The sequence below is a fragment of the Vicia villosa genome, unplaced genomic scaffold, assembly GCF_029867415.1.
Source record: "Vicia villosa cultivar HV-30 ecotype Madison, WI unplaced genomic scaffold, Vvil1.0 ctg.001098F_1_1, whole genome shotgun sequence".
NCBI lineage: Eukaryota > Viridiplantae > Streptophyta > Magnoliopsida > Fabales > Fabaceae > Vicia > Vicia villosa.
Genome location: NW_026705478.1, coordinates 120,319 through 145,920, shown reverse-complemented (window position 1 = coordinate 145,920; position 25,602 = coordinate 120,319). Strand labels below are relative to the sequence as shown.

At 37.0% G+C, this 25,602-nt stretch overlaps 2 protein-coding genes across 2 annotated transcripts; both read right to left on the bottom strand.

Moving 5' to 3' along the window:
- Positions 1–10,321: 10,321 nt before the first annotated feature.
- Positions 10,322–12,027, bottom strand: LOC131633234 (transcription termination factor MTERF15, mitochondrial-like). The gene has a single exon (XM_058903944.1). The coding sequence runs from the start codon at positions 11,937–11,939 to the stop codon at positions 10,614–10,616; it is 1,326 nt and encodes a 441-aa protein (XP_058759927.1). The 5' UTR covers positions 11,940–12,027; the 3' UTR covers positions 10,322–10,613.
- A 2,216-nt stretch (positions 12,028–14,243) lies between these two features.
- Positions 14,244–16,862, bottom strand: LOC131633216 (uncharacterized). Its single transcript, XM_058903927.1, has 4 exons — positions 15,905–16,862; positions 15,472–15,774; positions 14,893–15,237; positions 14,244–14,281 (listed from the first exon to the last, which is right to left on the bottom strand). Exons 1-4 carry the CDS (start codon positions 16,860–16,862, stop codon positions 14,244–14,246), a joined length of 1,644 nt encoding a protein of 547 aa, XP_058759910.1.
- Positions 16,863–25,602: the final 8,740 nt, after the last annotated feature.

The following is a 25,602-nucleotide window of genomic DNA, read 5'->3' as shown; positions in this document are numbered from 1 at the left end:
CAACTAAGTCTTCCAGAGTCTTCTGATCACACACTGATCACTCCAGGAACAACTGCTTAGATACCCTCTAAGACTTTTCTAGAGTATACTGATCCACACGATCACTCTAGTTACAACTGTAACACCCTCCTAAAACCCCCACGGAAAATATAATAAAAATTCAGAGTAAACATGAAATACAAGGATGTCACAACTTCTTTAACATAAAATACTATAGTCATTTGTCATGCCACACGAGGAACCATTTAACATAAATACAATTCATGTTCAACACAGCGGATTATAATTCATAACATTGCATAATCATCATCATTCATGCAAGTTCTCTAATACAATTATAAACAACAAAGACCGACATAATAATTCGTCTCTAAACTAGCGTTCCCCAGTGTTACAATCAGAGCATGACTCGACACGAACTAAGGGCTAGCCTATAAGCTATCTTCACCCAATCAAGACGCCGCTACATCCTTAATCTGAAATCATCAAAGTAAGGGTGAGTTTCATTCGAATTAATAAGCATTATGCAATCATAAGCAATAAAATCTCATAGTAATTATCATCCACTCAATCATACATATAATCAGAATTATTACAACAAGTAAACATCAATCCAACAATATTGGCCATCGGCCCACAACTCATCAATTATACCAATGATCAAATTATATTAACAACATATTCTTAATACATCAATCATATAAACACACCAAGGCATAACACTGAATTCCATCCAATCATGTTATAACCAATGCATATGATTAAACTGACACTATGCATGTGGTACCATACATGGGATATACCCATCCAACTGATATCCTCATCACTGAGATACAGTTTAACCAGCACCGATTCCACACACAGGGAATCATGCTCACCAAATATCCAGCACCGATTCCACACACTGGGAATCATGCTCACCAAAATATCCAGCACCGATTCCACACACTGGGAATCATGCTCACCATTTTATCCAGCACCGATTCCACACACTGGGAATCATGCTCACCATTTTGATCCACTTTCATCACCGGGATCCATCACCAAAAATGTATGCCAATGAATGCAACATATAACATGCTTACAACATCACCAATCCGATGTAACACATCGTCTCATTATCATCACCAAATCATCACCAATAAGCATGTATATATTCTTAGCATTCATACAAACATATCACACATACATTCACCACAGTTCACATGTTAATATTAACAGTATATTAACATTCATAAATCATCAATCATCACCACGTTCATGCATCGTTACATCTAACCTCATTGCACACAATGTAACCAATTATCAAACAACCCAACAACATAATCACAAAACATGTATTCATTTACGACATGTTATAAACCAACATCACCCAATGAATATCACAATCTCATCACCAATACAGAACATGCATCAATAGTCACATATATAAGCACATATACATATACTATCTTTCAATTCATTAATAATTAAATCGAGTTTAAAAAGTAAAGTTGGCTATTGCCCATTTTATCAATTCATCAGATAAAGCATCTCATTAGCTTCGCAACGCCCAAAACGGCACATAAATCGGATACTCAGATCAAAAGTTATGAGTTTTCAAAGATAAAACATTTTTAGAAAAATGCTGCAGGAACGGGGTTGTCCCTACGTGGGAACCGGTTCCTGGCAGCTTCAAAGTCACGTCTCTGATTTTTACTATGGGGAACCGGGTTGTCCCTACATGGGAACCGGTTCCCAGCTACCCAGAACCCATATTTCTCTGTTTTTACAAGGGGGAACCGGTTCGTCCCACATGGGAACCGGTTCCTACGTACCTGCACAGCAAAAATCACCATTTTGACAGCATTTGCCATATCCCAATACCCCAATTTCAGGTACATACGAACATACACACAATTATCATTGTTTTTCACACAATTACACATTTCAAACAAGTTATTGACATGTATTAACATCATATATCACAAGTATCAACAAAATCATGTCAATTCATACAAGATTATCAAAACCTAACAAAATTCCCAAACCCGACACGTACGATTGAACTAGACAACAATCATAATCAATCATACTACCTACAATCACATAAGGAATACTAACCCGAAGAATCCCCCCTTACCTCAGAGTCGAATCTTCGAAGTTCTTCTCCCCCTTTGGCTCTTTTCACTTTCACGTGTTCTCCTTTTCCAAAATCTGCTTCTACTGCTTCTGCTTCTCTTTTCCCAATTCCTTTATTTTATGAAAAATAAAATAAAATATTATAATGGGCTTGCTTAGTTAACACCCCCTTACTGCTAACCACCACTCTAGGCCCAATGCCAATATTTCATCATTTTCCAAATAATTCCAAATAAAAATACTAAATTCCAATTATTTAATTTAAATCCAAATTAAATTAATAAACTGAAATTATGGGGTGTTACAACTCTCCCCCCACTAAAAGAGTTTTCGTCCTCGAAAACATACCTTAGACGAAAAGTCTCGGGATAGGAGTACTTCATTTGACTCTCCCATTCTCCGTTAACACCTTCTTAGTCGAGTCTCAAAATTCATCTGACATAACCAACATAAGCATACCTCATGCATTCAATCTCAGCTCTTACGTTGCTTTTGACCATCCCTAGATGTACCACTCGCTATAACTCCAACGGCTAACAACAATGAAACTTCGAGGTGTGATCCATACAATACACTCAATAACTGAATAATACAATTACACAATCCATGGTATGATTACAACTGATCAACGCCGTAGTAATGGATTCCATTTACCCATGTACTAACCTTAGGCACACTCTTCCAATTGAGCGATAAAGTAATACTTACACCCTTTACCAACTGCTTCCTTCAAGAACCCAATACTCATATTTCTATACCATTGAATTCCAATTGTCTGGCTCCTCTTAGGTCACACCAGAATTACTCAACACGCTACATTCTGCTTTTGCTGCACTATCCTGATTACTCATTGCAACCATCATTATCAATTAGACTTCTAGGTTATACCCAACTCTGGCCCTCTTTACTCATTCGTTCAAGAATCATTCTTTACCATCCATGGTTCTAACTCACCACTCGTCAATACTTACTCGCACTCATAAACAAATTCCTGATTTACTTCATCTATTAAACATTCCAACTATGGAAGTGAGTGCACATCAGTAGCTATAATTGCATAGCTCATCATCCTCAATATACCATTGCTTACAAGATAGCTCAACAGAGTCCCACTTTCCACTAAGAATGAAATCAACTTCGTCCTTCGTAGAGTATAATCTTTCATTACAATTAGAAATCCACACAATACCTTACAACATTACAAGATTATTATAGCATCATGTAATATCAATTCTTCTTCTTAACTTCTCCGAATACCTACTCGTTAACTACGTACAACCATAACAACATATTCATCGTCTCGGCAATTATTCAAAAGAGTTCTAATCCTTTGGCACGACATCCTTATGTCTACGAGATTCCAAATCCAACCTATAGATCAACATATATTCTCTATGTAGGATTCCGACATATTAATTCTCACTGCTCACGAGTAGCACTCATAACACCACTTTACATCATACTTTCGCTGTACGACTACGACTACTCGTCTTAAGTCACCGTCCAATGCTTTGCACCCTTCATATTCACTTCTTCTTAATTTTCCACAATATGGTGAGTGGTCATTCTCACATCTCAGCATTCATCACATCTTATACCATTAAGGTAACAAGCAACCTTATACCATCTATATGATTCCGCCTATTATCAACAAGAGATTAAGGGTGATCAAGTCCTCAATTTGTCAATCGATAGACGACAATCATATTTAAGCATAGACCGTTGTTACTACATAATAGCGTCTTTTCCGAGTTTGCACCCAAACTCAACAACATTGTCATAGTCTAATAATTCTCTATGGTGTCCTTCTTCTAGAATATTCTTTTTCAGCTCGGTAACATCTGGAACACAACTGCGACTTCTAGACCTCATTACACCATCCTCGTCAATTCTGAATTCACCGTCTTTACCTTGGCAATTCAAGGTCGACTTATCGATCAACTCAACATCAGCTTTCTGATTTCCTCTAATCTCGTCAGGAATACCATTAGTCAGTTTCAGTATACCCAATCTAACATTATTAGGAGCACTTTCACATACCAAACTTAATTCTCTGAATTGTTCAATTAAATCCAACTCTTTCACCATCAGCATCGATATTTTTAGAGGCAACCTCGAACCATACAAATAATGTCACTGCAACATCAAAACAAAACCATGGCTGCCAATTCTAAATCATGAGTCAGATAATTCCTTTCCTGCGCTTTCAATCGTCCGACGCATAAGTTACTATTTACTGGTTTTACATCAATACACCATCCAAACCCATCAACGACGCATCACAATATACCACAAATGGTTCCAAAGTCTATTTCACTTTTTCTAATGATTCCTTCATCACTCAAATCCATCAATATTTAAATCATCTTTATCCGCTTATTTATTAAGGACATATTCTACTCGACTTCGTTCCGAACAATCGCGGTAATAAGCATTCCTATTTCAACACTAGTCTAGCCTCTTTATCCAACATCATAATATCTCCTCATAGGACCACTCTACTGTATTTATAACTCTTCCACAAGTTATAACATAATCTCACCTCTTCATGGGTTCAAACGGTACATTAATCCGACACTCAGAGCTCAAGACATGACTTTTCTAATCGTTATCCAAGATACAATACCGACACCATGCAACAAAACCCTATACGACATCTCCAAAACTTCTCAATTGGCACATTTAATCTCTAAGATTGCTTCTCAACAAGCCTCCTCATTATTCCTTTATTCTGTTTAACTCTGACACTGACATCCCATGCCGCACCAACGAACAATCTAGTTCTAAGGACAAGTGTAACCGTAACTTCACCTCTTTCCAACAGCACCCGGTCACAATTAAATATTGTTACAGCTGCTGCAACCATTTTTATAACAAACTCCATCTCTTTAGCTTTCCGACGCTTCAAACGGAACTCAAATCGGATGTCCAGAACTCCAGTTATGAATTTTCGAAGTTTCATAACGATTCAGCAATCTTCCTGCGATTTGCTTATGGAAATTCTGCTCCAAAACTCATCCTTTTCAAATTAATCTCATTATTAACATTATCTCATTACATCTCTTCGCTTCCAAACTTCTTATAACTTAAACAACACGTTTCATCGCTGAAACTCGATTTCTACAACATCCTGAAACCAAATTCATGTACGCCATCATCAACCTTCTTATCCTTGAGATCACACTCGTCTCTTTGCATTTCTCGCACTTCGAAACTTTCTCAACAACATCGATAACCTCCACCATCATCTCAATTACTTACTAGTAATCCTACGACAAGGTCTACGACAATACTTCTTTTAATCACTGCTTCAACAGCAACCTTTTACATAGGGCTACTCATACAACAACATCGCAGTACGTCAGTAGCACTTGAAGCATCACAACTTCCAAATTCCATTTCTCATAAATAACCATCATCTACTCCGAGACACTCCGACTGAATAACAACCACAATCTTCAGCCCATGTCACCTTCACTTCAGAAAACAATAACTCCACACTCTTGTACTACTGCCCCACTCATCTCTCTAACATCTTGCATCTGAGACATATCCGAGAAGCATGACTTCTCCCCCACTACTTTCAATCCCACTTCTGCAAGCAAACCGTTAGAACACACTGGGTACCGACAGTGTTTCTCACACATGTCGCATACCGACAGGAATTAACAACAAGACTCTGGTCACAAGGACCGACTATGCTCTGATACCACTATTGTAACACCCTCCTAAAACCCCCACGGAAAATATAATAAAAATTCAGAGTAAACATGAAATACAAGGATGTCACAACTTCTTTAACATAAAATACTATAGTCATTTGTCATGCCACACGAGGAACCATTTAACATAAATACAATTCATGTTCAACACAGCGGATTATAATTCATAACATTGCATAATCATCATCATTCATGCAAGTTCTCTAATACAATTATAAACAACAAAGACCGACATAATAATTCGTCTCTAAACTAGCGTTCCCCAGTGTTACAATCAGAGCATGACTCGACACGAACTAAGGGCTAGCCTATAAGCTATCTTCACCCAATCAAGACGCCGCTACATCCTTAATCTGAAATCATCAAAGTAAGGGTGAGTTTCATTCGAATTAATAAGCATTATGCAATCATAAGCAATAAAATCTCATAGTAATTATCATCCACTCAATCATACATATAATCAGAATTATTACAACAAGTAAACATCAATCCAACAATATTGGCCATCGGCCCACAACTCATCAATTATACCAATGATCAAATTATATTAACAACATATTCTTAATACATCAATCATATAAACACACCAAGGCATAACACTGAATTCCATCCAATCATGTTATAACCAATGCATATGATTAAACTGACACTATGCATGTGGTACCATACATGGGATATACCCATCCAACTGATATCCTCATCACTGAGATACAGTTTAACCAGCACCGATTCCACACACAGGGAATCATGCTCACCAAATATCCAGCACCGATTCCACACACTGGGAATCATGCTCACCAAAATATCCAGCACCGATTCCACACACTGGGAATCATGCTCACCATTTTATCCAGCACCGATTCCACACACTGGGAATCATGCTCACCATTTTGATCCACTTTCATCACCGGGATCCATCACCAAAAATGTATGCCAATGAATGCAACATATAACATGCTTACAACATCACCAATCCGATGTAACACATCGTCTCATTATCATCACCAAATCATCACCAATAAGCATGTATATATTCTTAGCATTCATACAAACATATCACACATACATTCACCACAGTTCACATGTTAATATTAACAGTATATTAACATTCATAAATCATCAATCATCACCACGTTCATGCATCGTTACATCTAACCTCATTGCACACAATGTAACCAATTATCAAACAACCCAACAACATAATCACAAAACATGTATTCATTTACGACATGTTATAAACCAACATCACCCAATGAATATCACAATCTCATCACCAATACAGAACATGCATCAATAGTCACATATATAAGCACATATACATATACTATCTTTCAATTCATTAATAATTAAATCGAGTTTAAAAAGTAAAGTTGGCTATTGCCCATTTTATCAATTCATCAGATAAAGCATCTCATTAGCTTCGCAACGCCCAAAACGGCACATAAATCGGATACTCAGATCAAAAGTTATGAGTTTTCAAAGATAAAACATTTTTAGAAAAATGCTGCAGGAACGGGGTTGTCCCTACGTGGGAACCGGTTCCTGGCAGCTTCAAAGTCACGTCTCTGATTTTTACTATGGGGAACCGGGTTGTCCCTACATGGGAACCGGTTCCCAGCTACCCAGAACCCATATTTCTCTGTTTTTACAAGGGGGAACAGGTTCGTCCCACATGGGAACCGGTTCCTACGTACCTGCACAGCAAAAATCACCATTTTGACAGCATTTGCCATATCCCAATACCCCAATTTCAGGTACATACGAACATACACACAATTATCATTGTTTTTCACACAATTACACATTTCAAACAAGTTATTGACATGTATTAACATCATATATCACAAGTATCAACAAAATCATGTCAATTCATACAAGATTATCAAAACCTAACAAAATTCCCAAACCCGACACGTACGATTGAACTAGACAACAATCCTAATCAATCATACTACCTACAATCACATAAGGAATACTAACCCGAAGAATCCCCCCTTACCTCAGAGTCGAATCTTCGAAGTTCTTCTCCCCCTTTGGCTCTTTTCACTTTCACGTGTTCTCCTTTTCCAAAATCTGCTTCTACTGCTTCTGCTTCTCTTTTCCCAATTCCTTTATTTTATGAAAAATAAAATAAAATATTATAATGGGCTTGCTTAGTTAACACCCCCTTACTGCTAACCACCACTCTAGGCCCAATGCCAATATTTCATCATTTTCCAAATAATTCCAAATAAAAATACTAAATTCCAATTATTTAATTTAAATCCAAATTAAATTAATAAACTGAAATTATGGGGTGTTACAACAACCCGCTTAGATAACCTCTAAGACTTCCTAGAGTATTCTGATCCACACGATCACTCTAGTTCCTTACAACTTAATGTAATCAATTCTAAGAGTATTACAATTGCTTCTTAAAAGCTATAATCACAAACTGTGATATTTCTCTTAACGTTTAAGCTTAATCTCACTAATATATTACAACAGCAATGTAGTGAGCTTTGATGAAGATGAAGTTTCTGAGTTTTGACTTTTAACAGCGTTTCAGCAAGTTAATTGTTTTTCAAATCGTCAGAATTGTTAACCTTGCTTCTCATCAGAACTTCATATTTATAGGCGTTGGAGAAGATGACCGTTGAGTGCATTTAATGCTTTGCGTGTTCCGTACAGCATCGCATTTAATGTTATACGCTTTTGTCAACTACCTCGAGCCTTGTTCACGCTGTGTCTACTGACGTAGCCTTTAATAGCTTTTAACGTTCCTTTTGTCAGTCAGCGTAGCTTGCCACTTGTACTTCCTTCTGATCTGATGTTTGTGAATACAACGTTTGAATATCATCAGAGTCAAACAGCTTGGTGCAAAGCATCTTCTGATCTTCTGACCTTGAAGTGCTTCTGAGCGTGATACCATCAGAACTTCAGTGCTTCTGTTCTCTTGTTCTTCTGATGCTTTCATAGACCCATGTTCTGATTCTGCTTCGACCATCTTCTGATGTCTTGCCAGACCAAGTTCTGATGTTGCATGCTGAACCCTTTGAGACAAAGCTTCTGAGCGCTGAATTATGCATACTCTTTATATATTTCCTGAAAAGGAAATTGCATTGGATTAGAGTACCATATTATCTTAAGCAAAATTCATATTATTGTTATCATCAAAACTAAGATAATTGATCAGAACAAATCTTGTTCTAACACATCTAACCCAATAAAACAATTTATATAATTAAAAATAAATAAAATAATTCTATATAAATATTATGATGAAAACAAGCTGCTTTCAGTCAATATAAGAAACACTACTTATATATTAAAGACAAATAAAAAAATCTACGACATGATTATTTAGTAAGAAACACTATTTAAACACTAAATGGTTTAAAATAACTTTCTTGGATTCCATGTAAATATAATCCAAGTAATAAACACTATTTAATGAAGTTTTAAACCATGATTGAAATCTCAAAAGTAAGAAACACTACTTTGATTCCATGTATATATAATTCAATATAAATAAGCTGCGACAAGTGGATTTGTAACACTATAAATGGTTTAAAACACTACTTTCTTGGATTTGATTTCAATCTTGGATTTGCGGCAATATTATGATGAAAACAAGCTGTGCGGCAGTGGACGACGAGAATATTATTCATGAAATTGATTTAAAATTTTTATCATCTCTATTCCATATTAACCTCTTAAAAAATTAAGTGCAGAAGATTGAAGAATAATCTATAAGAATGATTAATCAAAAAGAGAAAAACTCACCGGAGAACAATCCACTGGTAGTAGCTGCAGAATAGAAAAATGGAACGTGAAACAAAATAAAGAAAACAAACCTAGTTTTTAATAATTCAACAAGGATATTTTTGGAATTAAAAAAATAATTGAGGATATATTAGAGAATATAATAAAATTTTAAATAATAAAACTCCCCTCCCCTCCAAATCCCCCCAATTTGAGGGGGAGCAAAAAGTGAGTGTACGAGGGATTTTGCTCCCCTCCCCTCCCCTCCCCTTCCCTTATAAAAAATGAACCAAACAATTATAATTCTAAATATCCCCTCCCCTCCCCTCCCCTCCCCTCCATCTACCCCCAACCAAACATAGAGTTTTCAGAGGTGCGACCCACACAATAGGGGTGGAAAGAGAAACTATCCAATTTAATCGTACAAAACCTCCCATAAAAACCCAATTGAAAATGCAAATATAAAATATACATCTGCAAATCCATTTCAAACCGTCCATTTTCCTATTATTATCATGGATTTTTTCGGATTTTTCCGGTTTGCGGTTTCATGCCTACCCTAATTACAATGTTGAAGTAGGATTTCAAAAAATCAACAAAAGTAAGTCTTGAATATGAGGTTAAAAAGTCAAGGGCACTAGGTTTTTCTTAAAATCAAGACCCAGTTTGAAAATAAAAGACAAAAGACAAGATTAAATGTTAGTAGTTGCTTGTTGTTATATGTTTTGGACAAGTTTCAATTTCAAATACTTATTCCCACAACATAATCTTGCTCCCTTCTTATATCCTGTTTCAGCATTTGAAAGCTATAAAAGTAGCCACATATGACTAATTTTTATGAGTAACTAACTCTGTCAGCATGTGTTCCTTTAGCATTACAATATGATGATAAATATTTCCCAACAATTGGTTAATTTCATCAACAAATAAAAGAATCATTGTTAAATCACTAGGTATTAACACAAAACCTGTTATGGACCATTCATCCAAGTCCAACTAACAATATACATTCATCAAATCAAACCACTACACCAGTGAGGAGTCCATGAAAGCCTTCATGTTCTTCACATCTTTACTGGTTAGAGAGAACTTCTTCGGTTTGAACAGCTTCCAAAGTCCATCAGGATGCTTTCTTTTAACTTCAACCTTCCCCGAAAATCTGCCATATATTTTTTCACATTCTGGATAAGGCTTAACATAAAGATTATAAAACCTAAGCCTAGTTGGTTTGATAATATCCTTCAATCCAACTTCAAAGCCAATTGCACCTTTTCCTTTCAAATACTCAATCACATTGTATCTAGGAACAATCTGTTTCTCAAAATTCACACCCAAATATTCAGGAACTTCATGCAAACATTCAACACCATACTTCATCCTTTGAACTAAAAACTCAATCTTCTTCTCAATATCCTCCAACTCGTAACTCATCAACCTCGGTTCCTTCCATAACACCTTCAAAGCATCCCTACGAATCAACCCGTGACAGCACAAACAATCGACTCTTAATTTCACTCCAAAACAAGCTCTAACCAAACCATCCCCCAAAATACTCTCTTTAACTGCCTCCCTGCATTTCAAACTCTGTAACAGCTTCAAACACCGCGAAAACTCCCCGATCTCCATTCCTAGAATACCCGGATCCCTAACAACCTCCGCCTTAATCTCCCGTCGAGAAAATCCCAACCCCCTCATCTCATGAATCAGCGGCTTCAACCTATCTTCAACTCCAAATCCCAAAACCCTAGGATACAATCTAACAACCCTATCGATTTCATCTCGAGGAACACCGAATTCCACAAGAAAATCAATTACCCCAGCAATTTTATCCTCAGTCATTACAACCGCGCTGGGAAATTCTTCCAAAACCCTAGCTGTAACATTGTCGGAAAACCCTAAACCCTTAAAAATCTCAACTTTTTGCGAGAGTTGAAGGGGATTTAAATGGAACTTTCTAGAACATCGCAACAAGTTCGCGATCATCAGCGGGGAAGGGTTGAAAGCGTTGGATTTGAATTTTGGAAAAGCTGATTCCCAATTGTGTAGAAATTGGGGTTCTAAGACAGAAGGGCAATCGTGAACGAGTGAAATTAGGGTTTTCTGTGGGATTCGGAAGGAAAAGAGAGTGGAGAGTGATTTGCGAAGGTGTGATGGATCGGAGTTGAAAAGGAATGGGTTATGAGAGAGGAAATGGTGAAGGTTGGAGGAGGGGAAACCGAAGGATTGGAAGAGATTAGCGAGGGAGATTTGTTTTCTGTAATGAGATGTGTGATGATGATGATGAGAAATGGTGGAGAAATTGGTTGAAAAAGTGCTTATGAGAATAAGCGCGTTTCTTCTTCTAACTGCCATTGGAGGATCCTATTGCTATCACTTTTTAAGCTAATCGATTCAGAAATTCAAATCTGCTGTTTCATACCAAAGGTGCTTTGCAGATGAATAAAAGTTGCTAGTTTTTTAAAAATAAAATTTTTTAAAATAGGATCAATTATTGAAAAATTCAATGGACCAATTTGCAAAATATAAAAATTACCAGAGACTAATTTACAATTTTTTTTTTATAAATTATGAGGGTTAATTTGAAATTTTTTAAAAAAAATTTGGAGATCAACTTATAAATTTTGAAAGATCAGTAATAATGATTTAATATTTATATGTGTAAGTTGATGGTTCAGGATTTATTATGGTGCCGTTTATTTATAATTATACATTGATGTAAATAAATTGATGTAAATAAATTATTGAAATTTATAAATGAACAATTTTTATTAAAAAAAATGACATTCACATATTGTATAAAGGATATTGTATAAAGGATGAGAGAAATTTCAAATTCTTTATTTTATATATGTCATTTGAAATTCTATAAATTTAACTTAGATAAAAATATTTTATAAATTTCTATCATGTTAATAATTTTGTATCTTTATTTAGATTAAATTATTTTAAATTTCTTCAAAACATAATTATCCTTGTTTTATTTAATTTTGTTTTACATTAAAAGTCCATAAGGTCTAATAGGGTTTCTTTGTTTTATGTATTTAAAGATATTTGGCATGGCCATAAAAGATTATCTTTTTTATTATAATAGATGAAGGATAGAAAAACACTTAGAAATGGGGGGTTTGAATAAGTGTATCTTTAAAAACTCTTAAGATAAAAACAATGAACACAATATTTTTATCCTGATTCGTTGTTAACGAAACTACTCCAGCCCACCCCCTTAGAGTGATTTACCTCAACTGAGGATTTAATCCACTAATCAATCTTGATTACAATGGTTTTCCACTTAGATACCCTCTAAGTCTTCTAGAGTATACTGATCACAACTTGATCACTCTAGGAAATCACCACTTAGAAACTTCTAAGTCTTCTAGAGTCTACTGATCTCACTGATCACTCTAGGAACCTTTTACAAATCAATGTAAAATAAATGTTTGCAAGAGTATTTAAATGCTTCTTAGAAAGCTATAATCACAACTATGATATTTCTCTTAAGTTCTAAGCTTAACACTCACTAAATATTACAATAGTTGTGAGGTTGAAGATGAAGTTCGTGAGTAATGAATTCAGCAGCGTTTCAGTAAGTTTGCAAGAGTTGTTCATATTGCTTCAGATCAGAACTTCATATTTATAGGCGTTTTGAGAAGATGACCGTTGGGAGCATTTAATGCATTGTGTGTTTCGTACAGCTCTGCATTTAATGTTTCACACTTTTGTCAACTACCTCGAGCCTTGCTTTTGCTGCTTTTACTGACTTTGCCTTTAGTAGCTTCTAACGTTCCTTTTATCAGTCAGCGTAGCCTGTCATCTTGTACTTGCTTCTAATCTGATGTTTGTAGATACAACGTTTGAATAATCAGAGTCAAACAGCTTGGTGCAGAGCATCTTCTTGTGTTCTGACTTTGAAGTGCTTGAGCGTGATACCATAAGAACTTCAGTGCTTCTGCTTCTGTTCTCATGTTCTTCTGATGCTTCATAGACCATGTTCTGATTCTGCTTGACCATCTTCTGATGTCTTGCGAGAGCATGTTCTGATGTTGCAATCTTGAACCTTCTGAGTCAGTACTTCTTGCGCTGAATTGTGCATACTCTTTATATATTTCCTGAAATGGAAAATGTAAAGGATTAGAGTACCACATTGTCTTATACAAAATTCATATACATTGTTATCATCAAAACAAGAATATTGATCCGAACAAATCTTGTTCTAACAATCTCCCCCTTTTTGATGATGACAAAAACATATATAAATGATATGAATTTGCAATCAGAATATTAGATGACAAAAGACAGTTACACAGATATAGCATAAGCATATAACCAGAGTGTGTGAATATGTCTCCCCCTGAGATTAACAATCTCCCCCTGAAATAAATACTAGAAGAATTTATAAATAGAAGACTTCCCTGAGTATTTTCCATTTCGGTAGAGACGTTCACTTTGCCTAGAACTTCAGAACATTCAGAGCTTCTTCTTCTTGCTTCCATAGGACAACTTCAGAGCTTTGAATTTCTTCTTTGTTGTCATAGCATGCTTGATTGAATCAGAACATTCTTGAATGTATCAGAGCATCATCAGAGCATCTTTACATCCTGAAATATTTCAGAACATACTAGACAAAAATATCAGAATCAAGAATGTATCACAGCATTCTTAATGAATAGCATGTATCAGAGCATTCTTGATAGATTCTTAATAAGAAGCAAGTATCAGAGCATATGAGAGAAGAAAATGTATTAGAGCATATTCTGCCACGAGAATATCAGAACATTCTTCTTGCTTCTGATCTTGAAGCTTCACAGCACTAAGCTTGCTTCAATTTTCCAAGAACATGCTTCTTTATAGAATTGCTTTTCCCATGTATTTGCTTCTCATGTTGAGCTTTTTCAGAATATCTTCAATCCTGCAAAAAAATCTCAAAGACATAGATCTTGCAAATAATGTTAGGAATGTTGAGACTTAATCCCAGCAACTGATATAATAAACCAAATCAATTATCATGTTTCTCCCCCTTTTTGTCATAACATCAAAAAGCATTAAAAAGATTCAGATGATAAAACAACATAAAGTGAAGAAAATAATATTTCATTGATTAACAAAATATATCAGAAGTACAAGAGGGATAGAAGCAGATGCAAGAAACAGATGCAAGAAACAAGAAAACATCTAAGACTAAGACACTACGACTAGCCTAGCTTAGAAGCTATCTTGGCCAGAAGGTTTTGAATCTCAGCAGTGCTTTCTGACTGCGTCTTCATAAAAGATTTGAACTCATTGTGAGTTTCCTCATGCTTGTCCAGACGAGAAGCAAGATCATCTTGATTCTGGTGAAGAGCCTTCATGGTGTTCATCAAAATAGAAGGTCCAGTAGAAGAAGCATCAAAGCTATTGTCCAGAAGAGGAGTCTCAGCAGCAGCATCGAGCATGAGAACATCGGCTTGATTTTCCTTAAGAGGATGTTGCATAGCAGGATGATTCTGAGCATCTTGAGTTTCAGCATCTTGAGTTTCAGCATCATGGTTTCCAACATCAGCTTCTGATTCAGAAGCAGCTTCAACAAACACAGGAGAAGGTATTTCAGCTTCTGAATTTTCAAGGGCCAGAAGAATTTCAGCCAAATTCTTTGGAGGTGTAGGAGCAGCAGGTTCTGATGGGTATTAAACTTCTAGATATACCATATTTGGTGCCTTAGCAGAGGGATTCTCCCTTAACCAGTTGAATATGAACTGAAGGTGGTCAGTCAGAACATGATAGTGAGGCTTCCACACAACCATAGCAAGTGGATGTACTTCCTCAAGCTCATCAGAAAATTCCTTCTCTTCAAGAGGTTTCCAGCTCCTGATGAGAAAGAAATAGCTATCTTCAAAGTCCCTTAAGAAACCAAAAGGACCAGGAGCTTCAGCTTCACAAGCTTTCTGAAGCTTCAGAAAGTCAGAATGTATCTCCCTTCTGAAGGCTCTCCAAAGACTCCTGGTAGCAACATAATTCGTCCTGGCATTATGTGCAGCCTTCAGGGCTTCTAGTCCTGTCTGTACCTTCAGCTTAAGAAATTCAAAACTTACACCAACAGAAAGTTCAGGTTTGGGGGTTTTGAATTGGGTAGAATAAGAATCTGGATTCAGAATGAAGTAGGGTTCAGGTTCTCCATCAAGAGAGAGCAATGATTCTGCTTCATCCTCAGATTCTAGGTTGACAAAGGCAAGGTCAGGACGAGGTTTGGGAGTAAAGTCACAGGCACGGAATAATTCTTTTAACGAATCAGAATTTGGAGATTCTGATGCTGTGGGTTTGATTGGGTTCAGAAATAAACACACCTTTAGATTTCTTGGTAGGCCTTTCAGAATCAGCTTCAACTTCTTTCCTCTTCTTCTGAATCTCAACCTTCTTTCCTGCAAAAATTTCTTTCTTCCTTGCTTCTTCTTTATTTTCCTCTTCATTATTCTTCTGTTCTCCTTCAACGTCCTTCTTTTCTACTTTCTTTTTCTTCTTATTCTTATCTTTCTTACTTTTCTTCTTCTCTTCAACCTTCTCATCTTCCTTCTCATCATCCGTCTTATCAGTCTTTTTCCTCTTCTTCTTCTTTTCAACTTCCTTCTCATCATTTTTCGTATCATCCTCTTTCTCACTCTTCTTCTGTTTCTTCTGGATGACTACATCTTCTTTTTCTGTATTTTCCTTTTCAACAGCAACTTCTTTATTTTCTTCAGCACCTTTTTCTTCAGTTCTCTTCTCCTTACTGATAGAAGAAACATCTTGCTTACGCTTTGTCCTTCTTTCTTTTTGAGAGGCAGCTTCTGGTAAAACTTCTACGATACCATCCTTAGTAGTCGGAAGCTTCTGCTTGCAGACCCCAAGAGGAACATCAATAGAACCATCTTGTTTGAGAAGATTAAGGTAACGAACCTTAATATCTGGTTGTTCATTCAGAAAGAACATCTCAAATTCAGAAAGAATTGGACCTCTTCTGTTTCTAACACCTGGAATAGCCTGAGGAGCATTTTCAATAGCTTGAATTAGACCCATTTTCCTCAAAGAAGTAGCATTCAAGGTACTTCCAATGATTGTGTAAGGATCCTTGATAACTCCAGCAGTTTCCAGTTCTTCAACCATCTTGGTTTGAACCAAAAGATTGGTAATAATCCTCCCGAAAGGAATAACAATTCCTTTCTTCTTTGTTCTGCTCTCATCTCTATAGTCCCTTACAGCATTCCACAAGTGATTGAAAATGATGTAGGTAACATCAACCTTTTTCTGAGTACCAATGCAATACATGATGTACTGTTGGTCTTTGTTGATGAAGTTGGACGAACTGGTTGATTTTCTGTGATAGAAACAACCTAGAAGAATCTTGGTCCATACTTTGTATATGTCCTTCAGATCCTTGACATCTTTTGTTTTCTTCACATCTGTGTAGAGTTCAGCAAAGACAGCTTCCTAGTTTGTTCTACTAGTTGCTTCAAATTCACCTTCAGCTTTCAGCAAATCAAACAACATTCTCAATGTATCTTCAGTGATGGAAAAGAATCTTCCATGAACAAACGAAACTATTGCTTTAGGAATAACAAAAGCATAAGCCCAGAACTCCTTCACCAAGTCTGGATAGACTGGTCCACAGAACTCAAGAAACAGAGACGACCATCCTTGAAAGACCATGTTATCTTTGATATGAACATTATGTTCTTCCAGATTATCAACATCCACCATCAGTTCACAAATAACTTCTAACTGATCTCTAGGAATCGAGCAAGTGATCTGAGGAATGAGTTGTTGTTCCTGTTCTTGTTGTTGTTGTTGAGACGAAGAACCAACAATTTGAGATGAAGAAGCAGCCATTGACACTTTGCTGAGATTCTTGGTTTTATTTTTAGGGTAAGAGAATAGGGCAAAAAAATTGCAGAAATGCATACACAAGAAAAGGAAAGAATGTGTGAAAAGAGAAAATGAGATGATGAGGGCGGTTTAAATAGACACGGATTTGAAAACTAAATGCAATTAAATTCTGAGAATGAACAGTTACAAAATGCAGAAAATCAAATGCATTTAATGTTGAGTGACGTTAGGGTAAAACGTGATATTTGAAATGATTTGCACAGTTACCTAGGGAGTCGTCTCATCAACTGCATGCACGCTTGTCCAATTAGAGTGAACACGTGTTCATCTTCTGGAATAGCTGGTGACAGTTGTTTTGCTTTAAAAGAGATTCTGAATCAACTTAGACATATGAAACATTATCAATAACAGAATCAGAATATCTAACTGATCAACAATCATAACTTCTTATAAAAAAGTAAAACTGATCATTTCAAATCTAATCCATATATCAGAACTTCTCATCCTTTCATTCTGGGCATAAATCCATACTGATATTCTTCATAATGAACTTAAACCTATCTTCAGCCAGGGGTTTTGTAAAGATATCAACCCATTGATGGTCTGTATCAACAAAGTTTAAAGATAGAACACCCTTCTAAACATAGTCCCTAATGAAATGATGTTTGATCTCAATATGTTTAGCTTTAGAATGTAAGATTGGATTCTTAGATAAATAGATAGCAGAAGTATTATTACAGAAGATAGGAATGTTACTCTCATATATCTGATAATATTCTAGCTGACTCTTCATCCAGAGCATTTGTGTACTACATCCAGCAGCAGCAACATATTCTGCTTCTGTTGTAGAGAGGGCAATTGTAGCTTGTTTCTTGCTGTACCAGGAGATCAGGTGACTTCCAAGAAATTGACAACTTCTAGAAGTACTTTTCCTTTCAAATCTATCTCCAGCGTAATCAGCATCACAAAATCCTATTAAGATGTATTCTTCAGATCTTCTGTAGACTAAACCAACATTCGTAGTACCTTTTAGATACCTCAGAATTCTCTTAACAGCTGTTAAGTGAGATTCTCTAGGATCTGATTAGAATCTTGCACACAGACAAACACTGAATAAAATGTCAGGTCTAGAAGCAGTAAGATATAGAAGAGATCCAATCATACCTCTGTAGAGCTTCTGATCAACCTTCTTACTTACCTCATCCTTACCTAGAACACACGTTGGATGCATAGGAGTTTTTGCTTCTTTGCTTTCTGAAAGATTATACTTCTTCAGAAATTCTTTCACATATTTGGTCTGATGAACATATGTTCCATCAGAAGTTTGATTGATCTAGATCCCAAGGAAATACTTGAGTTCTCCCATCATGCTCATTTCAAACTCAGCCTGCATAGACTTAGCAAACTCCTTTCCAAGTGTAGCATTAGAGGTTCCAAAGATAATATCATCAACATATATTTGGAAAATTAAAATATCCTTTTTAAAGGTTTTACAAAAGAGAGTAGTATCCACTTTTCCTCTAGTGAAACCATTATCCAGAAGGAAAGAACTTAATCTTTCATACCAAGCTCTAGGAGCTTGCTTCAATCCGTATAATGACTTCTTTAGTTTAAAAACATGTTCTGGAGACTTAGAGTCTTCAAAACCAGGAGGTTGGTGGACATAGACTTCCTCATCTATATAACCATTTAAGAAGGCTGTCGCACGCTCGCGAAAAAATAACAGAGTCGCCACCAATATATTTATCCCAAAGAGGGAAAGGAATATTAGAAAACCTGGAATAAAGAAAGGATAAGAAAAGGTCTTTCGACCAGAGATCGGGTAAGAAGTCGGTTACGCGAGGGGAAGGTATTAGCACCCCTCACGTCTGTGGTACTCCACAGGATCCACTTATGTTCGTTCTATTCTAAGGGTGTATAAATCTAAAGCTTAATTACTAAGGGAATGCATGCAAATGAAAGAAAAGAAACACGGGGAAGATAAGGTTTATAAATAGTTGTGCTCGCTTAGGCCCCGCGACCTAATGCCTACGTATCCTTTTCAGGAATCAGAGCGCCGTAGTTCGGCTCTTTAGTTTTTGTTTGTTCTTGTGTTTTTTAGTTGAACAGTTACATTCGCACTCCGCTGCTCGACCTCTGGAGTCTTAAGCTGGGAATGGAGCGGAAATAACGTGTCCGATTAGGAGGAAGAATGCCCTGAAGGCAAGAGAAAGAATGCCTCGGAGGCAAGAGAGAGAAGAGAGAAAATTTGGTTTGTGTCTTTTAGGTGTAATTCCATGATGGACGAAAACCCACTACAAGGCTTCGCATCACTTCCTTACTTTGTTTAGGTCTAAGCCTTTATTAGATATTTTGAAATGTTTTTGGTTAGGTGTCTTTTAAGGGAAATTCAATTGCAACTGAATCTCAGAACTCGACCTATATATTCTTTTCTCCACCTTCATTCAAGCTCCTACGCCATTTTCACCAATCCTCCATCACTTCTCTGCTTCACTTATCATCATTCTGCTTCTAGACACACACCATAACCACCACACCCTTCTTCCACCTTCATCTCAAGTCCATTCTGCAACTTCTCTCCTCCATCACCACTCCATCCTCAACTTCTCAATCTCATTCCCTGCAACTTCATCTCTCTCAACCTAATACTAAAGCTCACCATCATCGTTGTTGGAGTTTCAACCTCTGAAACTCCTTCAACCGAGCTAAACCTCAATTCAATTCTCTCATCACTCATACTCACGCTACAGTCAGAAAGATTGCTCAACAAAGAACCAGAAGACGAAAGAACAGAAACACTCAAGGAAGAAGAAGAAGCAGAAAATCAAATAAGAGTAAAGATTCGAAGTTACCTGAGCCAATATCTCTTCTCAACCGCGTTCATCTCTGTTCGAGCTTCACCTCCTTCGGCACACCAGGTAAGTTCTTCAATCTTCCAAACTTTGATCTTTTCTGCATCTTTGTCACATCATAATGTTTTCGCTCCTCTTTTTGTTCTCGATTGTACCGACTTCACCATTTAGGGTTCTTAATCCCCTTTCCGATTTGAGAGTGTTGAAACCGTGTACGAGCAAAATTGGAGTGGGATTAATGTTCGGGGTAGATCATAGGTTGAGGATAGGGCTCCAATTAGGGATTTGATTGAGCTCCGCCGCCTCCGGCACGGCGGAGCGATTTCCGGCGGCTGTTTTGATTGAGAAAGACGAGAGTGCGAGGGTGAGAGAGCTCGAGAAGTCTGAGAGTCACATTAGAACCAACCCTAGTTCCCCTTTCTCATTTTTGTTAATTGTCAACTTAATTATTTCTTAATTAACATTAAGTATGGCCTCTAATTATCATTAATTGGATAAAAATCTGAAAAGAAAATGAAATGGACCGAAACCAATTAGTTAAGTCTGGTGGATCACAAGCTATGGGCCTGATTCGCTAATCCTTCACCCCCCTTAAGCCCAGCATCACGATCAGGTTTTGGCTGTAACAAAAACTCTACAAAACGCCCTTGGGCTGGGCCATGCGCCTAATCGCTATTTGCACCCGTAAATTCATAATTACACCCCCCTGGGTCCATTAGTTATAATTTAGATTTTAATTAGACTTTTACCATTTTTTGAGTAATTGAAATGCTAATTCTTCTCATTCATTGTTTTAGATTTCAATACACAATTTTAGACATAAAAATAATCATAAAAATATTAGTTTTAGGCTATTTGTTTTTTAGTCTTTTGCTTGACTTGTAATTCAATTTCCTCCATAAAAATCAATATAAAAAATAGTAGTATTTTATTTCATTTTGTACTATATTTTTGACTTGCTACTTCATGCTTGTGTATAATTTTGTGCCAATGTATCCTTACTCAATCTTATGACTTATAATCGTGACTTTACTTTCATGTTCCTTTATCCTAACCTTAGGTAGAAACCATGATAACATTAGGTAGAAATTCCCTTCATACTTAGGCTAGTTTTCATTTTAGGCTAGTTTTCCTTTTCCTTTTCAACTTTAAAACATTAATAAAGGACGACGCGAATCATGCTAAATGCCTTTTTTAGTGTGAAAGAAATGATTGGGGCGTAGGCCCCGATGTATGTTCTTTCCCACTTAGCGGAAGAGAAATGATTGAGGCGTAGGCCTCGGTGTATTTCTTAACCGTTATTTAGAGAAACGATTGTGGCGTAGGCCTCGATGTGCATTCTCTAATTATTCAAAAACTGTATTTCATTTAGAGAAACGATTGTGGCGTAGGCCTCGATGTGCATTCTCTAAATATACAAAAACTCTCTTTTATGGCATGATTCAAGTCACAAATTAATTTCCCTTAAAAGACACCTAAACAAAAACACTTCAAAATATCTAATAAAGGCTCAGAGCTAATCAAAGTGAGGAAGTGATGCGATGCCTTGTAGTAGGTTTTCGTCCATCATGAAATCACACATAAAAGACACAAACCAATCTCTTTTCTCCCTTGCCTCCGAGGCATTCTTTAATCGGACACGTTATTTCCGCTCCATTCCCAGCTTAAGACTCCAGAGGTCGAGCAGCGGAGTGTGAATGTAACTGTTCAACTAAAAAACACAAAAACAAACAAAAACTAAAGAGCCGAACTACGGCGCTCTGATTCCTGAAAAGGATACGTAGGCATTGGGTCGCGGGGCCTAAGCGAGCACAACTATTTATAAACCTTATTTTCCCCGTGTTTCCTTTCTTTCATTTGCATGCATTCCCTTAGTAATTAAGCCTTAGATTTATACACCCTTAGAATAGAACAAACATAAGTGGATCCTGTGGAGTACCACAGACGTGAGGGGTGTTAATACCTTCCCCTCGCGTAACCGACTTCCGTACCCTATCTCTGGTCGAAAGACCTCGTTCTTTATTCTAGGTTTTCTGATATTCCTTTCCCGTTTTGGGATAAATATATTGGTGGCGACTCTGTTCACATTTTCGCGAGCGTGCGACAGCTGGCGACTCTGCTGGGGATGTGATAGACCTGTGCTGGTCCATTCTTAGCAAGTCGATCCTAGCTTACGTTTGTTTTCTTTTCTTTGGGTGTTTATTTATTGTTTTATTGCTTTATTGCTTTATTGCCTTATTGATTTATTACTTTATTACTTTATTTCTTTATTGCTCATTGCTTTATTTTCTTTATGCTTCGCATTTTTATTTTCCTATACTGTGGATTATTGTTCTGCTTTCTGTTGGGATGGGATGTTTCTGATTTGAGGTAAAAGGCCCAATACCCAGGCCAGAGAGACACACAGGATACCTAGGATAGAGTGGATAGTCATGACGCCGATGAGATGTCAGGTCTTGTCTAGTGCGATCATGAGACCCACGCCCAGTCGAGGTTCAAATGGGGTATCATCGTTGGCATGTAGATGCAACAATGGTGGTATCTCAGGAGAACTGATAACGCTGGTTGCCATTTTGACCTACCCTGACCTAGACTACACCCGTGAGTGGGGAGGGATATACATGACAGGTACCGTTGGTGACTCGGTTTTGTTGGTGACTATTCATGTCCTGTTGGTGACTATTGGTTCTCTTGGTATTTAAAAAGGCGTCGAACCTTTGATCCTGGGAAATTTGACTTATACAGAAGCTATACATCAGTTATCTATCATAATCAACGTCGAACCTCTGAATCTGGAGGTTTGACCTTATGTGACTTATGCAGAGGGTATTCAGAATCAACGTCGAACCTCTGAATCTGGAGGGTTCGACCATCCTTGACTTATGCACAAGTTATTTATCAAAGCAACGTCGAACCTCTGAATCTGGAGGATTCGACCATATCTTATTGGCCATGAGAAGTTGTTGTCCAAGAGGCCTTGATCCTTGATCCTGATTTATGTTGCATTTGCATCTCCATTAACATTTGTGCATTCATGCATTTGCATCCATGGTTACCAAGGACTCTTACACTCTTCCTCTCCATCAGATCAGTCAAAACGATTCCTCCACACCGATATCTGACAAAAGCTCACAGAACAAAGAATCATGGGGGATTATAAACAAGATCAAGCTACTATCAGAGAATCATGCCTCCTCATGAAGGTACCTTCCACCATTGGAGCCTAAAGACTTTGTGTTTGTCAGAGAACATTTCATTTGCATCAAAATAAGGCCAAGCCTGCCATTGTCTAGATTACTTCATGTACTTTCAATTGTATTACTTTTGTTGTTATCAAGTACTTCTCATTGTAAGAAACTCATTCTGTTTGAATAAATAAAAATAATGCAATATACATGTTTTTCTCAAATCATTTCATCTTTGTCATTATGTTCATTGATACTTCACTCACCTGTCTTAAGCAACTAAAAAAAGGAGAATGATAAAAAATCAAAAACACATGAATCACTAATTGTATGCTTTTGGAACAAGATCCTGCTGAGGATGTACAGGCATTGTTTCAATTCCTAAACACCGGAGTTATAAGGGAGTGAAACCTTCGTAAACCCCTTTGAGCCTATGGAGTAGTAGTTTCTTTTCAAAAAATGCAAAACCCTCAATCTTTACCAGGGGCAGGGTAGTCTTCAGTTAGTGCGACCGAGCGTTCAAATTTCAGGTATTCCATCAGAGGATCAATCATATTCTATCTCTCACAACAAAGAAGAAGAGCACAATCCACAATGGATGTCTCTCATTCATTGAGAAAAAGTCAGTCACAACTTTTTCAACAAGTCAATCGTCAAAGTCATACAACTTGTTCCCAAACGAGACAAAAAGAAAAAAGAAAGTTATGAATCATGATCAAAAGAAAAAAAGAAAGAAGCAATAGCCCGCTAAGTCAAAAAATAACAACAACAAAGCTTTGAAGCAAATGACTTAGGCAAAAATTAGGGCATATCCCGCTGGACAACAAAAATCAAATTCAAAAGAAACTTTTTGTCCAGGCAAAAGTTAGGGAAAGCAGAAAGCAAAGAAAAAGAAAAAAAACCTCCAAGGGACAAGTTGTTGTGACCATCGACAAAAGCACCAAAGGGTGACTGCCACCCCCGCCAAAGCCATAAAGGATCCTCATCCATCACAATCCTTTCTGAAAGGTGAACACTCGTGTCAAACTAGCTGAACGTAGGACTGGAGAACATCACGAAGAGGGGTGGGTTAAGTAGAACTTGAGCCTTTATCCTTTGTTTCTCAAACCGTGAACCTGACCACGTTACAACCCTCAAAAGTCCTAATTGAAGCAGGGTTCGTTCCGAAAGCATACAAACTGTGAAATCATGTCAAAACTGACTCCTAATGTTGCTTGTCACGTGTGTTAGTATCAGTACAACATTTTGACAAATAAAATTTTTTCCTTTGAGATTAACATGTGCATTGCATTCTCATTATCTCTTTCAAAACAGAATTGTATCTAACCTGAAAGTAAGTACTTGATACCAAGGAAAGTTCAACATTGAAACTCCATCGAGTAGGCTTACAAGGGCAAAGGTTGGTCATCCATTGAGCAAATACTTGGAGCATCCATCTGGTGGAATAGTTCCTTTCAATCTGGGGCATTCATTTTGTGATCAATACTGGGGCAGAACATTACAAATCTCCATGATTCAAGCATATCAAAGTTCTTTCTCAAGAGATCATACAGGCTGGGGCAAGCTAGTAATAATTCATCTCTTCATCTTCAATCAAGTGTCAGATATCGAGATAGGTGTTGAGGAATCAAAGCCAAACACCTCACCTTCACAAATTCTATCCTTCAAGCAACAACCTTCCTGCAAGGAACCCTCCATTCACTCCTAATATCATGGAAACAATCATTTCATTCATAATCATACATACATCATGCATATCATTGCATTTTCATTATCATTTTTCCCGCATGATCCAATCATCAACAAATCAGGGGCATCCACCCCACCTTGATTCTCAAACAGAGTTTCAGAACTCCACCTAATCTATTCCACAAAGCAGAAAACACAATCAATCAGTACACTGCATATAGCAATCATTGCATAGCATCTCCAGAAGTGCACAAATAAATCAAACATTTGCATGTGAAGCATAAGCCAAGTTACTCATCAGATGAGGTCCCTACAAGCAATCAATTGATATTCCACTGGATCACTCAGAGTTACCATTGTGGTGTCATCTCCCAAAGCCAATCATGTCCATCTTCCTTCAACCCAGAGTTGATGTTTTTGTGTTCAACCCAGAGTTGACTTTCCCTTCATCCTTTA

Bases quoted from the DNA above. Each gene is read 5' to 3' on its own strand.
- LOC131633234 (XM_058903944.1), bottom strand. From the start codon at position 11,939: ATGGCAGTTAGAAGAAGAAACGCGCTTATTCTCATAAGCACTTTTTCA.
- LOC131633216 (XM_058903927.1), bottom strand. From the start codon at position 16,862: ATGTATTGCATTGGTACTCAGAAAAAGGTTGATGTTACCTACATCATT. The intron at 15,238-15,471 runs GTTTCTTAAGGG...AATACCCATCAG, and splicing joins TGAAGCTCCTGGTCCTTTTG to AACCTGCTGCTCCTACACCT. The intron at 14,282-14,892 runs GTCTGGACAAGC...CTTCTTATTAAG, and splicing joins TCAAGATGATCTTGCTTCTC to AATCTATCAAGAATGCTCTG.